This window comes from Callospermophilus lateralis, chromosome 7 (genome assembly GCF_048772815.1).
Source record: "Callospermophilus lateralis isolate mCalLat2 chromosome 7, mCalLat2.hap1, whole genome shotgun sequence".
NCBI lineage: Eukaryota > Metazoa > Chordata > Mammalia > Rodentia > Sciuridae > Callospermophilus > Callospermophilus lateralis.
In genome coordinates, this window is record NC_135311.1 from 112,583,606 (window position 1) to 112,600,830 (window position 17,225).

General features: G+C 37.6%; 1 protein-coding gene across 1 annotated transcript in view; it reads right to left on the minus strand.

Annotated features, from left to right (window-relative positions):
* Ccdc30 (coiled-coil domain containing 30) overlaps positions 1–17,225 on the minus strand; it is an 80,689-nt gene that overhangs the window by 58,854 nt on the left and 4,610 nt on the right. The window contains exons 4-6 of the mRNA XM_076862881.1: positions 16,342–16,511; positions 10,274–10,517; positions 2,851–3,030 (exon numbers count right to left, since the gene is read on the minus strand). Of these exons, the coding sequence (XP_076718996.1) occupies positions 2,851–3,030; positions 10,274–10,517; positions 16,342–16,511 (594 nt within the window). The remainder of the gene's footprint in view (positions 1–2,850; positions 3,031–10,273; positions 10,518–16,341; positions 16,512–17,225) is intronic.

The window sequence follows — 17,225 nt, forward strand, 5'->3', positions numbered from 1 at the left end:
GATAGAGATACTGGAAAAAAAAAAACAAGCAGAAATCCTTGAAATGAAAGAAACAATAAGCCAATTAAAAAACTCAGTAGATAACATCACCAATAGACTAGATCACTTGGAAGACAGAACCTCAGACAGTGAAGACAAAATATACAGTACTGAAAATAAAGTTGACCTCACAGTGAAGATAGTAAGAAACCATGAACAGAATATCCAAGAATTATGGGATATCATCAAAAGACCAAATTTAAGATTTATTGGGAGAGAGGAGGGTTCAGAGATTCAAACCAAAGGAATGTACAATCTCTTCAATGAAATGATAGCAGAAAATTTCCCAAGTATAAAGAACTGGAAAATCAAATACAAGAGGCCTATAGGACACCAAATGTACAAAACTACAACAGATCTACATCAAGACACATTATAGTGAAAATGCCTAGTATACAGAATAAGGATAGAATTTTAAAGGCAGCAAGAGAGAAAAATCAGATTCAATCAGAAAAATCAGAAGTCCAATTCAGATCTCAGCAGATTTTTCAACCCAGACTCTCAAAACGAGGAGATCCTGGAACAACATATACCAAGCTCTAAAAGATAATGGATGCCAACCAAGAATCTTATATCCAGCAAAATTAAACTTCAAATCTGATGATGAAATAAAAACTTTCCATGGTAAACAAAAGCTAAAAGAATTTACAGCAAGAAAGCCTGCATTACAGAACATTCTTGGCATAATATTCCACGAGGAGGAAATGAAAAACAAAAATGAAAATCTGCAAAGGGAAGAACTACAATAAAGGAAAAGCCAACCAAAGGAGAAACCAAGTCATGCTAAATACCAAAAATAAACAAAAATGAGCAGTAATGGGGCTGGGGTTACAGCTCAGCGGTAGGGTGCTTGCCTCACATTTGTGAGATACTAGGTTCAATCCTCAGCACCACATAAAAAATAAATACATAAAGATATTTTAAAAAATGACCAGTAATACAATTCATGTCTCTTTCAGCCCTTTTTGATAAACTTTTACACATAAAAATTTTAACTATAATATCATCTAATTTTTCAGGTTTTTGTTTATTTTGTATTTTTTTTGTTTTCCATTTCTTGTCACAAAGTTACACAAATATTTTCTTTAAAAGTTTTAGCATTTTATACATTATATTTTAATAATAATTAATCTGGTATATATATATATATATATATATATATATATATATATATATATATTGCCTGTGATATGAGATGAGGTATATTTTACTCTTTTTTAAAAAAATGTTTATTTTTTTAGTTGTAGTTGGACACAATATCTTTATTTTATTTATTTATTTTTATGTGGTGCTGAGGATCGAACCCAGGGCCTTGCATGTGCTAGGCGAGTGCTCTACTGCTAAGCCACAATCCCAGTCCCATATTTTACTCTTATAATTAAAAGTCCATTGTTGAAGATTCAAGGATGAAAAAGATCAATCAGAGTAAAAATTGTTTAATGTATATATAAAAGTAAAGGCAAGGTTGAGGAAAAGTGACAAATTTTGTGAATCACCTTTCCTACTATAGACTGAAGAGGTAAGAGGTGAAAGAAGCGAAAGGCATTATGAAAAACTTATGGGAGAAGGTGACCTAACTGAAGTTATTCCCACCAAAAGCATGTAGAAACCAACTCACAGTTTATTAGAAACTTATAGGGAGGAATAAAACACCTCCCTCTACTCTTGTATATTCTAAGTTCATCTCTTTGGTGTCCCTTTCTCATGGAACTCAACAAGAAACCACATAACATATGGTTATGCCTACCACATATGTCTCACCAAAAGGCGAAAGATGGAGAAAGGAGCCAATATGGCAGCCATTGGTTACATGAGAGACTACTGAGTATTTGATATGTGTCTAGTCTGAATGGAGGTGTGCTATGTGTTAAATAGACATTAGATTCCAAAAAATTACTAAGACAAAGAAAATGAACATTAAATATCTTACTAAATTATTTTCTTTGCAAATTATGTTGGTAATCCATTGGGTTAAATGAAAATGTATTAAAATTAATTTCTCTATTTATTTAAAAAAAGAAGTAAAGGAGAAAAAGGTTACACATTCTATAACTTCACTATAGTACTATATATCTATATTTATATTTTGTCATTTTTTTATATTTGTGTTATCAAAATTCATATAACTATAAAACTAAATAAGGCAAATTGTACCATATATAAATTATATCTCAGCAAACATGACTTTAAAAAGAAATCTAGTTCATGAAGTGTTTTAACAGTATTGAGCACATACTAACCACCTGATAAGTAATGGTTATTATTATGATTCATTAAAACAACCAGCATCAAACTGTTTCATAGTGGGGTAGGGAGGGGGAGCATGGGAGGAATAGTTGAATTCTAGATAGGGCAAAGGGGTGGGAGGGGAGGGGAGGGGGCAGGGGGTAGAAATGATGGTGGAATGTGATGGTCATCATTATCCAAAGTACGTGTATGAAGATATGATTGGTGTGAATATACTGTGTATATAACCAGATATGAAAAATTGTGCTCTATATATGTAATAGGAATTGTAATACATTCCATTGTCATATATAACAAATCAGAATAAAAAAATAAAGAAAAAAACCCTTTTTTAAAAAAATTTGCAGATTGCTAGCATATATACCCTTTCAGTAGCAGAAAAATGACTGCGCTCTGTCTTATTTAGTAGGTAACAGTTAAAGGAGGAAGTTACTAGATAGTTTACATTGTCCATCCATCTTCGTGGTGGGCCCTATCATGAATTATAATGTTGAGGGATTTTCATTCCTATGTTCCCAGGGTCAGCTGAGGCCCTTCAAAAAAGGACATTCCCGCTAGAGTTACCTTGATGATTTCTTCCTGAAGCAAGCTATTATGCTGCTTTAAGTCCAAGTTCTTTTCTCGCTCATATCGAAGCTCTTTTTCAGCAGAATTGAAAAGAATTTGGAGGCGATGCAAATTCTTGCGAAGTTGTTGTACTTCCTCTAGCGGCTCGCATTTTATTTTTTCTCCAGATGACAGATACTAAAGTAAACATTTAGAAAGAGAGTCAGGTTTGAAAGAATGTTGGTAAAACACCAGTTCAAGCTTTTAGATCGAAACTGTTAGAATGTCATTAATATGTAAGTGGTTTTGGAGTCAGTTTACCTACAACAAATTACTCTTTTACAGTTATGGCTACTTGGTAGTGTTTATGTGATTTCATAACTGTTCAGTAGAGAGAAAATATCAGACAAATTATGGGAATAAAAGGCATAGACAATTAACCTCATTTTTCGTATCAGTGAAGGGAAAAGAGAAGCGTGGGTGATTTTGGAGTAAAACCCCCTTTTAAATGAAGAGCTCAGAGTTAATTTGGTGGGGTGGTTAATCACTAAATCACATCCCTAGCCTTTTTATTTTTTATTTTGAGACAGGGTCTTGCTAAGTAGCTCAGGGCCTTCCTAAGTTGCTGAGGCTGGTTTTGAACTTGTGATCCTCCTGCCACAGCCTCCTGAGTTGCTGGAATTACAGGCACGCACCATCACATCTGACTCAGAGTTAATATGTGAAGTAGAGTGTGAGCACGTATGTGCAGGTGAGTGAGTGCACATGGGTCTGGCAAGAAGAAAGGAACTTTAGCAAAAAGCCTTCTGCTTTTAGCTTTCTTCATCTCTTCACTTTTGCTACCTGACGATTCTTCTCCAGTTTCCACTCCACAGCAAGGCACTTTTTGGAAGTTGAGGAGTATCTACAGTATATAGCACATGTATCTCATTACCTTCATACTTTCACCTATTGATGGACACTTAGTTGATCCTATAACATGGCTATCATAAATGACGCTACAATAAAGTGGGAGTGCAGATGTCTCCTTAACATACTAATTTCAAGTTCCTTGGATAATATGCTGAGAAGTGGAATTGTTGGATCATATGATAAACTTTTAATTTTTTGAGGAAACTTTATAGTTCCCCCTTCTCCATACCTTTGCCAATAAATATTCTGTTTTTTGGTTTTTTTTTTAATAATAGTTTCTTTTTTTGTGTGGGGGTGGGTACTGGAGATTTAACCCAGCGGTGCTTTACCAGTGAGCCACATCCCCAGCCCTTTTGTGTTTTATTTTGAGACAGGGTCTCACTTAAGTTGTTTAAGACCTTGCTAAGTTGTTGAGGCTGGCTTTTTTTTTTTTTTTTAATCAGGTTTGTTTTAACATACATTTCAAACTAAATAAACATTCATGGCAAGTTTGGGTTTCTGAATGAATTTATTTCCTTATTTTAACCATTCAAAAGTTTAAAACAAATGCTGGCTATGAATTTGTTAAATGAAAGACTAAAGTATACTAGTGGGAGGAGTTTTGTTATATTTGAGACATACAGAAGTGGCTTGATGATTGGCATAATGTTTTGATTTGTATCTGAAATGTCTTCCAAAGGCCATCTGCTTGGTCACCAGCCTGTGGCACTATTGGGAAATGGGAAACCTTTATGGGGTGGGAGCTAGTTGGAGGAAGTCATTGTGGGCTTGCTGCTGCAGGAGAGTATCTTGGGACCCTGACCCTTCCCCCCTCTCTCGATTTCTCTGGTCACCATGAACTGAGCAGCTTTGCTCCACCACATGCTCCCTGGCATGCTCTGAGCCTGGCTTTGAACTTGAGATCCTCTTGTCTCAGCCTCCCAAGCCACTGGGATTATAAGCATGTGCCCAGGGCCCAGCTACTTGTTGGCCTTTTTTATGCTTTCCTTTTGACAAATTGTCTATTTAGATCCTTTGTCCATTTTAAAATTGGATTATTTGTTTTCTTGCTATTGAGTTCCTTGTTTTGGATATTAACCCTTTATTAGCTGTGTGGCTTGAAAATATTTTCTTTCAATCCTTAGATTATATCTACACTGTGTTGATTGTTTCCATTGCTATATAGAATTTTTAGTCTGATGTAATCTTATTTGTCAAGTTTTGCTTTTCTTGCCTGTGCTTTTGGGGTCATGGCCAGAAAATCTTTGCCAAGACCTCCGTGTCAAACTTTTCCCCTAAGTGTCCATCAGTTGACAAATGTGGTGTATATAAACATATGACATGGAGAGCTATTTACCTTTAAAACAGAAGGAAATCCTTACACTTGCCACAACAAGGATGAACTTGGAGGACATTATGCTAAGTAAAGGGAGCTGGCACAAAAAGAGAAATATTGCATGATTTCACTTATATGTGAAATCTAAAAAAAAAAGTTGCACCCACAGAAGCAGAGAGAACAGTGCTTGATAGAGGCTGGGAGTGGTGGTTGGGAATGCAAAGATAATGGTCAAAGGGTACAAAGTTTTGGTCAGATAGGATGAAAAAGTTCTGGAGACCTATTTACAGCATGGTGACAATCATTAATAATGATGTATTGTACACTTGAAAAACCTCAAAGATTAGATCTTAAATGTTCTTTTTAATATTTGTTTTAGGTCATAGATGGACACAATACCTTTATTTCATTTGTTTATTGGTATGTGGTGCTGAGGATTGAACCCAGGGCCTCACACGTGCGAGGCCAAGTGCTCTACCACCGAACCACAACCCTAGTCCCTCTTAAATGTTCTTAACACACACACAAAAATATGTGTATGACATGATAGATGGGTTAATGGGCTTGATCAATCATTTCAATTCACATGCACATATTTACATATACACACATAGGAATATCACATATACACCATAAATATTTACAACTTTGAAAATTAAATTTCAATAAAGCTAAAAAATACACACGTATAAAACAACAACACACTATCTCATCAAGTCTCTCCAGTGCAATAAAGCTACCTGAATCAAAGGAGTAATCATGTGAATTTTCTACAAAATGTAGGCACACACAGGTGTGCTAAGTAGATAAAGAATTCAGTCTAAAAACATTTAATAGAGAGTTACCCTTGTCCTGGTCCAGTATATTTTCTATCTGTGACTTTGTGAGAAGCCTGTTATCATTTCAGTTTTTATCTTGTTTGTGTCCCAGAAGCAAAAAACACCTCCCCAAGCCCTGTTAGCCTTTAGTTCCTATTTTGGTATAGTGAAAAAGACAATCTAGGGCCTGGGGCTGTGGCTCAGTGTTAGAGTGCTCGCCTAGCATTTGTGAGGCACTGGTTCGAACCTCAGCACCACCTAAAAATAAAATAAAGTTATTGTGTCCACCTACAACTAAATATATATATAACTTTTTTTAAAGACAATCTCAATCAGTTTAATTGTCTTAGAGCTGCAAGTCTCAAGAAATCTAGAGGAAATTCTTTAATAGATTATAAATTATTAAAAGCCCTAGCTTTAAAATTAGATACATCTGGGTTTCAATCCTGAATTGACCACTTATTAATTAGATGATCCTGGAAAGGACACTTAGTCTCCCTACATTTCTGTTTTCATCTCTTAAAATAAGGATAATAAAGATAAAGGCTGGTTGAAGTAATAGTAAGATTGCTCCTGACACTGAATGAGCACTCAGTAGCATCACCACAGCTGTGGGTGCCCTCATCTTCCATCTGCAAACAGCCTGGAGTGCCTTGATCACCACTTAGCTTCTTGTTTAACCATCACACATAGCAGGTTTTAAAAGTCAATTTGTAATCAGCAGCCCGCAGAACCATTTAACACCCCAAACAGACACACAAGAGAAGCACCAACTGGCACCAATGGGACAAAGGTCTCCAAGTTTTAGCCTGTTTTCAAGACTGGAAAGCGAGAACAGCTCTTCCTGTATACATTTCCCAGTCTAGTCACTCTATACCCGAGTATAGACGAAAATGATGTCTTCTTTGGGCGGGGTTGGGGGGTGAGTACTGGGGATTGAACTCAGGGGCATTCAACCACTGAGCCATATCCCCAGCTCTATTTTGTATTTTATTAAGAAACTGGGTCTCCCTGAGTTGCTTAGCACCTTGCTTTATGTGAAGGCTGGCTTTGCACTTGTGACCCTCCTGCCTCAGCCCCCCAAGCCACTGGGATTACAGGCGTGCACTACTGTGCCCAGCCTAAATGAAAAGGATTTTTGAAGAAAGCCAGTCTTTGAAGCAGCTAAAAGTCAGCCAGTCAAGCAGCCAACGTAAAGAGCCTCTATTTTTTCCCATAGTATAAATCAATTCACTGGTAGAAAGTTATTGTAGAGGGAGATAAACTCATCCAGGCTACCAGGAATCATGCAAGATTACACATGGGTCTATTAAGCCAATTACCCTCTTTTGAGTCTCAGAACTATACATTTCTTAAGAATGAGCTGGGCATGATGGCACTTGCCTGTAATCCCAGTGACTTGGGAAGCTGAGGCAGGAGGAACATGAGTTCAAAGCCAGCTTCAGCAATTTAGTGAGGGCCTGAGTATCTTAGCAAGAACCTGTCTCAGAATAAAAAATGGGCAAAATGGGCTGGGGATATGGTTCAGTCATTGGATGCCTCTCGGTTCAATCCTCGGTACCAAAAAAAAAAAAAAAAAAAAAAAGAACTAAACCAAGGAGATTATATATATATAAAACATTTATATTTCAAAATATTATTTTAATAAAATGAAATTCAACCCAGGTTCTAATACTGGTACTACCAAGGGCCAGGTCATTCCTATTGCTGGCTTTAGATATTCTCACTTGGTGGATGTGGATGGGCGGACCATCACACTCTGCTTACAAACACCAACCATCTCACTAAGTCCAGTGATTCTGACTTCCTGCTCATCAAGATCACTCAGATTCTGAACTGTCTTTCTTAGTTCTCTACAGGAAGAAAATACACTATTCATCTAAATGTGTTTATGTGATATTTTAAATCAATTATAGAAAAATAATTGGTATCCTGATTTTATAAAGTAGCCTTGAAAGTTTAATTTGAGTCCATCCCTCAGACATGGATCTGTGTCCTAAAACATCATGATTCACCAAGACAATCAGAGACCCCAGGAGTCAGCTGGCTAGCCTTCTGTGGTAAATAAGTTTGAACTGTGCACTTTGAACTTTTCTGCAGGTGGAAGCAAATGATGTAGCAGTTAAAAAACTCAAGCTCTGGAAGAGGCAGACCTGGGTTCCCCAGCCTCCCTAATAGGTACATTATTTGCACTCTCTAAAGCCTCAGTTTTATTTATGTAGTTGCAGCAATAATATTCTTGTCCCATTATATTGCTTAATATACACAGGGCATAGTGCCTAGAGCATAGTAAATACTCAAAATGTTAGGGAAAAGGTTAAGCTGTATTTTAAGCCTGTACAATCAATGTAATTAATTCTGCTTCCAACTTGTCTCAAGAATATTGGGGAAGTAATAACTAGAATATGGTTATGTGGTTACCCCACCTGCAGTGGAGCTGAACAGCAGAAATGAAGCCCCCAAAGACCATCAACAGCCACAAATGATATCACAGAATACTTAAAAACAACACAATGCAAATACTTGGTCATGGAAGAGACTCTCATGGCTCTTTTTCTGTGTTTACTTGTCTGTGAACATTCTTAAGTTTGATATCTGGCTCAGCCCATTGTTTCTTAAACATGTAGGTTATGAGGACTTAGAAGACACAACAAGGTACTAGATACTATAATCTGACAAAGTGAAGACCAACCCCCCACTCCACAGAGAAGAATAATTTCTAAGTGTCAGTTGGTTGAAGAACTCTATGTACACAAGGATCTGAAATTATCACTGTATAGAAATGGCAGGAACAAAATCTGTCCAGAATGTGTTTTCTCTCTTGTCTGCTTAAAGAAGTAAATTAAATAATGTGTACAGCAGTTGCTTTGGGAAATGTTAAGTTCAAAACATCTATTGTGATTATTGTTGTATGTACCTTAGCACATGACCTGATACATCATAGATAATATTGGTTGAATAAATGAGTAACAACAATTTCAACTTCCTTGAATAATTAATGGTCAATATTATAGGAAAAAAATGACTGAACTCTGAGAGAATCCAGCAAAACCCTAAAGGCTATGTTGTATACATGATTTGCCCTTCTACAGAGTAACTATTCTCCCAAGTTTCCAAAGGACTTGAACACATTTCATAATTTTTCACCTCCTCAGTGGTGTTGAGAAGTAGATGTTTCAAATAATGAGAAAGGGTAAATTAGAGAAAATTAATAAATTAACCAGGCATCACTTTTCATACTCTAAAGGCACACTGATCTTTCAAATTCCTGAGGAAAGATTTTATAATCTTTGTGAGTACAGTTCAGCCTCTGCTTAAGCCTCGACAGTGGCCCCGTATTCTATAAAGGACTTTCTGGGAGATATAAAATACTTGAACACTTCATGTCATACTCCTCTTTGTCATGACCTGATACATCAGAGATAATTGGTTGAATAAATGAGTATGAGTCATAAATCATAAATAAATAAATGAGTCATAAATCCAATGACTCCATTTCCCTTCAAATATGGATTGGAATCTCCTTTCAGGTATACAATCTGTGTTTCTGTGACATGCCTAGTTTTCAGACTCTGGATCCAAATCTCTTTTCAATGTATTTGTTTTTACTTTCTTCCAGGTATGTTTATTTTTAAATTTTTTGGTACTGAGGATTGAACCTGGGATCTTTACCACTGAGCTACATCCCCATACATCCCTAGCCCTTTTTATTTTTTTATTTCAAGACAAGGGTCTATTTAAATTGCCAATTCTCCTGCCTCAGGCTCTCAAATTGTTAGGATTACAGGCATGCACCACTACACCGGGCTTGGCTTTCTTTTTTAAAGTGTATACTCAAATCATTTTTCATTTCATATATTATCAGCCTTTGAAAGTGGTTTACTTATGGGCACAAAGGCTTTCCTCTGTGGATCTTGAAATAATTTCTGGAAAAGTGTATACAGGGCAATCTTAACTTGCACAGAAGTGACCTGTGAAAACTGAAGTATGGCTGGTAGTCACTCCTTTATTTCTCCTGTAGGCAGAGCTACAGTGAACAGAAAAGGCCACACTTAAAATAATTCTGTGTGAGGCCTTTTGCCACTAAAATTAAGTACTTCGCACAATAAGCTACATATCAGGAATAGGAAAAGTGGCACATATCCTGCCATCCTGTATCCCACCTCTCCAGGGGTGAACAACTGGTCACATTGTTTTTCCTGTGAGCCTAGATGGAGCTTAAGAGCCCTTTAATGATGAAGTGGATCCACTGATGGGATCAGATTTTCATTGCTATTTTACTACTATTTGGGTTGAGATTATAATATTGCTTAACAAATGCACATTAATGATGATGTTAAAAATGATGCTAGTCAGAGGAAGTGAAGCCATGAGGGCATGTGTTTATAGCACCTACCTGGATGCTACTGTCATCTGAACTATCCCCAGAGTTCTGACACTGAAGGAGGCTCTCATTCACATGGCTCGCCTCTTCTCCAAGCCTGACCACTTCCTTAGGCTTCATGGCCAACTGCTCTTCTTCATCTTTCGTATCTCGATTCTGTTGAGAATCCTCCTCCTTCTGCCCCTCTTTTGGAAAAGTGCCCTCCTTTACTGACTCCTCTGGAATTTCCTTCAGCTTACTTTCTCCTAATTCGGGACTTGGTGCAAATAATACAATAAAAACTATCAAAATGCTTATCAATGTAGCAGAAAAGGGGAGGAAAAAAGTCTGAAAGTCAAGAGAGTACTGCAAGCAAGATTTTTAAGCTGAATTCTATAGAAGAGTAGCAATGTTATTCTTACAAACTTCAAAAACAAAAGAGTTACATTTTTCACTCACAATCAGGGAGTTGACCCATCATAAGTGTACATATATATATATTTTGGGCACTGGGGATTGAACTCAGGGGCACTTGCCCACTGAGCCACATCCCAAGCCCCATTTTGTATTTTATTTTGAGACAGGGTCTCACTGAGTTGCTTAGCACCTCACTTTTGCTGAGGCTGGCTTTGAACTCACGATCCTCCTGCCTCAGCCTCCTAAACCATGGGATTACATGCGTGCCACCACACCTGGCATCATCATAGATTTTACAGCCAAACAACTAATGTGAATGAGTTTTATACTTTTTCAACTTTTAGTATTGCATTGGTCAGACAGACACAAATTTATAATGATTTTTTTAAAAAATAAGCATTTTAAAATGCTTTTTAAAAATGCTCCATAAACCTTAGGCACTTGGGGCAGATACTAGTACTACTATAAGACACAGTCTCTGACCTAATGAGCTATTAATTGTGGCAAAGATAAGTAAACGAGTGATTAAATGAGTAGTAAGCACTCTGGGGCCTGGTGAATGACTAGGCACAAGCTGGACAATGTAGAAATATTCACTTGTGCGTACAGATATTGGGGAGAGGATGTTGGTATTGTTGAGAACATGGAAAAACAAAGTGATTTCTCCTGACTTAGAGTTAGGAGACATGGGTCCTCATCCAAGTCCTGCTGATAAGTTGCTATGTATGTGACTGTGACAGAAATAGTCATTCTAATTCTCTTGGTCTCAAAGACCTCATCTGTGAAAAAACAAAATTTAGCCAAATATCACTGGTTTTCAAACTTTCTCTCCCTCTCTTTCTTCCACTACTGGGAATTGAAACAAGGTACAATTTTACCTCTGAGCTACACCCCTAGCCATTTTTTTTTTTTTTTTTTTTTTTTTTTGAGATGGGGTCTTGCTAAGGTGCTCAGGCTGGCCTCAAACTTGAGGTCCTCCTGCCTCAGTCTTCCAAGTAGCTGGGATTACTGGCATGTGCCACTACACCTTACTCAAACTTATTTTAGCTGTGGATTCTTTAAGTGAAATCTTAAGCAGAATCCCACCCAGGAAACAGACCCAAGTGGAGCTTCTCTGGCTGACATGGAAACAGAAGATCACAATCCCATTTATCCGTCTTGCTCATCTTCTTACAAGGTAATTTCTGAGGCCCTTCTTTAGTACTCTTGAAATTTTGGAAAGTAGGTTTAAAACTATTAGGTGAGACAATCTACAGGTCTCTTCTACTGTAAGATTCCATTACTCTGTAACAGCACTATAAACAACAGAAAGCCAAGAGGCAGTCCTTTACCTTAAAGGAGCTTAGAATCTAGCAAAGGAGACACACTATGAAAGTCAGACGATCAGGCTTACTGGGCAGCCTCTGTGTGACCATGCAAGGAGTACCACCTTCTACATTGTTTCAGTTGAAGACTTTGGCTCATGGCTTTCTGTTACTTTCTTCACCCTCTTCCTGCCGCTGTCCTGGAAGATCCTATAGATGAGCCACCAATACCTTGGCAACACCTCCTGAGCCCCACCTACCTACCTGTGTGACCACAACATGGTGTGTATTGACAGCAGCCACTTCACTGCCAAAACACCAAAACTCCATATCTGACCTCCAACTTTTTTCTTTTTCTGGGACTTGCTTTCAGTTCAATCATAAGTGCTGTCAACTCTGTGTTTCTCTTTTCTATCAGTTCTCTTTACTAGTTTCCTTCTTCAATACAGAGTCTGGAGTTCACTGTTTCAACCACTGTCTAAATAACACGGTCAGCTTTCTTATCCCACTGTCCTTCCACAGCACTCAGGGGGCAAAGCCTGAGGCCCAAGCAGATCCAGCTCCTTTCTGGTCTATCCTAAACCACTGGAGGTTGCTGAAAAAACATTATATACACTCAAAGACAGATGCTAAATTTAGGTTCCCTAGTCTCAACTTAGCGGTTAACACCACCTGCTGTAGCCAGTTGGCTTTCTCTCGTGTTCTCTCCAATGATTACTTCAAACTTTCCCCACTCTCTTAAAAATTCTGGTATTTCTATGCCTCTCTCATTCTCAGCAGATGTCTTTGCTTACTACTTCACAGAGGACACAGAAACTACGGAACAAGTCTTTTGACTTTCTTTCAAGTAAAAAATTCATCTGCATCTCCATCCATTCTCTTTCTTGCTCCTGTGGAAATGGATGAGGTGGCCCACCTCTTTCCCAGCTAAGGCCAGTCCCTCTGCTGATACTCTCAATTCTTAGCCTGTCATGTTAAGGACTCTTTTCCATCAGGATTTGAACATACAGAAATTACCTCTTATCTCAACCTCATATTTTCTTCTCCCCTTCAGAACTAAACTTTTGGGGCAGTATTGTCTACACACACTGTTCCCACTTCTTCATCTCCTGCTCTTTCCTCATTCACTCCATCACCCCACAGGATGGAATCTAGAAAGCAGTCTACCCCTCACTGGGACTACTCTTATGTCTTCAGCCACTTTCTTATTGGTGAATTCACTGTCTTGAATTTTCTTCTACTTCTCTGGCTGCTTATTTTCATTGTCTCAGTCACCTTTGCAGGGTACTCATTTTGTCTCCAATAGAGGTTTTCCTTAGGTTGCTTTAGTCAGGCAACCTCTGGGGTCATTTCATGCACTCATGTGACTTTTGCTACTATCAATTTGTTGGTGATTCCCCAATTTGTTTCCATCCTAGGCTTTTCTCCTGAGTTCCACAAATTTATAAATCTGACTGTGTATTGACTATCTCCAATCAGCTATCCCAAAGATACTTCAAAATTCATATCTCAAAAATAACTTCTTTCCCTCTTCCTGCAAAATTGTTCCCTAAGTCAATGAATGGCATAATCAGACCAGAAATTTAACTAATTTTAAACCTCTTCTGTGTTTTTTTTTAACTTTTAAATTTGCTCTAATTAGTTATACATGCAGGAGAATGCATTTTGACACATTGTACACAAATGGAACACAACTTCTCATTCCTGGCTGGACATGGTGCAGAGTCACCAGTAGTATAATCACACATGTTCATAGGGTAATAATGTCTGTGTCATTCTACCATCCTTCCCATCCCCACAGTACCACCCCTCCTTGCACTCCCCTTTGCATAATGCAAAGTTCCTTCATTCTTCCCTATTCCCACCTCCACTATGGATCAGCATCCATTTATCAGAGAAAACATTCGGCCTTTGCTAACCTCCTCTCAATTCCCAAATCACAGTTTACCACACCCTCTTCCTCACCATGAATCCCTGAATCCTGTTGAGTTTACCTCCTCTGGGTGTCATCTGCTTCTACTCACCAGCATCAACATGGCTCACCTGGATGCTCATAACAGCCTCTTAACTGGTCTTGCCACCTTAATTTATACTAATAAATTTCTTTTACACACTGCAAGCAGAGTGATTTTTTTTCCCCTAAAGCACAAAACGTCTTTATCTTCCTCGTGCCAGTCAACCCTGTAGTAGTTTCCTATTGTCTAAACTATCCACAGGGCTGTGGGTGTAACTCAGTGGTAGAGCACTTGCCTAGCATGTGTGAGGCCCTGGGTTCAGTGCCCAGCACCACAGCAAGCAACAACATGAACCTACCTCCCTAGGATAAGCACTCCTGTCCCTACATGATCAGGCAGGCCTCTGCCTACCTCTCCATTCTCATCAACTTTCTCCACCTCCTCTTTTTATATTCTAATTCATGAGTCATTTTTAGAAGCACAAACAATCATACTTTCTTTTCTATATGTCATTTGTTCTATTTTGTCAACTCCTTTTTTTTTTTTTTTTTTTGGCTTGGCCTTTGATTAGTTGTACTTTGGCACCCACATTAAGTTTCACTTCCTTTAAGAATATTTTCTGATTCTTTAGCCTGAGCCAGGACCCCTGCTTAATGCCCCAAACATTCAATACTGCTTTGTGTAATTATCTTCCTCATCAGACTATGTGCACCATAAGGTTAGGAATTATATTTTGTTTTTGTATCTTCAAAGTACCTGGAACATGATAGGTAGAACAATTTATTGTTCAATGTGATTGTGTTATGGACCTGACATAAGTGGATGTGTAAGTAGAGGGGTGAGGCTGCAGGAAGTAAGCAGGGAGAGGGGAGAGGGAAGCCTACGTCTGATACACAGATTGCTGGTAGGCTTGGCATTCGGAAAGGGTTTGGACCAAAAGTCATGGAGGGTGGCAGCAAGAAGCTCTTTAGAGAGAATCCCAGCACCTTTTTCCTGAAAGGCTTCCCCACTCACAGACAAATTAAGGCCCCAGTTTTGCCTAGTGTGGTGAGTATCCCTGCTAATGACCTCCAAATCAGCTGGGCAAATTTTTGTCAACGTTGACCATTAATGTCAACTCTTCTGTGAAAAGCTTTCAGATTGACTTTTTCATCTCCATTGCTGCTTGCTTAACCAAGGCCACTATCCCTTCGTCTGTGGCTTATATGTTGTCTGTCTTCCATCTCTACTTCATCTAATATAGAAACACTGGGACAATCTCCCTGTAATATACTGTTCCAGTGCTCACGAACTGGACTTTCTCGCTCCCTCCAGCAAACCTAAATGCTGTGGTCACCTTCTGGATCCTTTGCTTTTGTCAACACTATCCTCTTTCCTCTCCACCAACTCTCCGATACATTCTTCCACTTGGCACATAAGTTTCCTGATTTTGAAAGTTAAAAGCAACTTTTAAGAGAGCATAAAATTCAAGGGCCTGAAATTGTCAAAACAATCTCTTTCTATCTTGGAACACTTATGAAGAAATAAATTTGGCTACAGCTGGAGTATATTTCCCCAATTCAGGGATAAGTGCATCCTTTAATGTAATATCTAAGTAAAAATTAATATCTATTATTTTCTTTCAATTATTTTTTTCTAGGCTTTTTTGGTCAGATAAAATAATTTGATTTTTATGTATTTGTTTTTGTGCTAAAGCAGACTAGTTCATTTGCCCAAAGCCACAAAAGTTTCTGTAAAAGATAATTTTGGTGGAAAAATAGAAATACAAGAGTTAGGGGGAAAGATTAAACAAACAAATAAAAGAGAAAGTTTCTTAAAATTTAATTATCAGATATAAGAATAACAAAAAAGAAAAAAAAAGACCTATGGAGAGTAAATCCTTTTTTTTTTTTTTTTTTTTTTTTTTTGTACCAGGGACTGAATATAGGAGTGCTTCACCACTGAGCCACATCCTCAGCCCTTTCGTTTTTTTTATTTTGAGACAGAGCCTTGATATGTTGCTGTGACTGACCTTGAACTTGTAATCTTCCTGTCTCAGTCTCCTGAGTCACTGGGATTACAGGAATGTGCCACTGTACCCAGCAGAATATAGTCTTAGTTATACATAAAAAAATGAATATGTACATGAGAAAAAAGAAAAATGAGGTTTCATCAATGGTGAGAATTATGGGTTTTAAAAATATCTCTATACTTCTTCATATTTTCTAAATTTTCACTAAAAACCATATACTTAGTTTTAAAAGCAAGAGGAAAAGCTTTAAAATGTAAAAAATATATCAAAGACAAACTTTCTGGAGAATGATTAAAATCAATTTTTCCTATCAGATCACTTGAAAATGAATGTCAAATTCTTATAATGATCAAGCCAAATAAAACATACCTTTCTACAAATAATTAATGTGATATGGGATTTTTCTCAATTTACCAGAGTTCTTTTCTCTCTTCCTTTGGGCTTTGTATCTCTACTTCCAAAATTGGTACTTTCAACAACAGATCTTTATAAGCACTTTCACTTGTAATTAAATGAGCAGTTGCAGTTTTTTCCCCTAAAGTAAAGTGATTTAATTGTTCCAATTCTTGTGAAAACTTCAAGATCTGTAAAGTTAAAAGGCAAACATTCTGTTTTGTATACTCTTATGTACAGTTGTAAAAAAGTACACTATTCCATTAAGTGCTTAATTATTGGCTTAAATAATAAAGTTGAAACCTCATTCCAACTTAATTTAATACTTTTATTTGTTATATAACTTAATCAATTTTTATCATATGCATGAGGGCCTATAAATTGGTGACTTAAATGTATACAAAGAGATGGTATTTTTAAAACATTTTTTAGATGTTGATGGGCCAATTATTTTATTTATCTATATGCGGTGCTGAGAATCAAACCCAGTACCTCACACATGCTAGGCAAGTGCTCTACATACTGAGCTACAGCCCCAGCCCAAGAGAAGGTATTTTTGATCTCTGGGGTTGGCACCTCAGATTGCCACTTAAATGTACTTCATTGATTCATAAAGGCACTAATATATTGCTGCAAGAAAACATTAGAATGTCAGATAAATATTATGGAGAAGAACTTTCTCCCAGTCTGACCCTATCTATTAGAAAACACTTGAACTTGTAGAGGCTCCCAGATTGTTGTAGTGGTTCTGGAACCCTAGAGTATCAATAAAAATGCTATCTTGTGCTGCAGCCCTGACCCTGAGATTCAGAATCAGTGAGTTGCAGTGGGAAATGGGAATTTCCCTGTAAATAAGCTTCCAAGCTAAATCTTCTTCCCTCTGTTCTCTGCCCTGAGAAGACAGT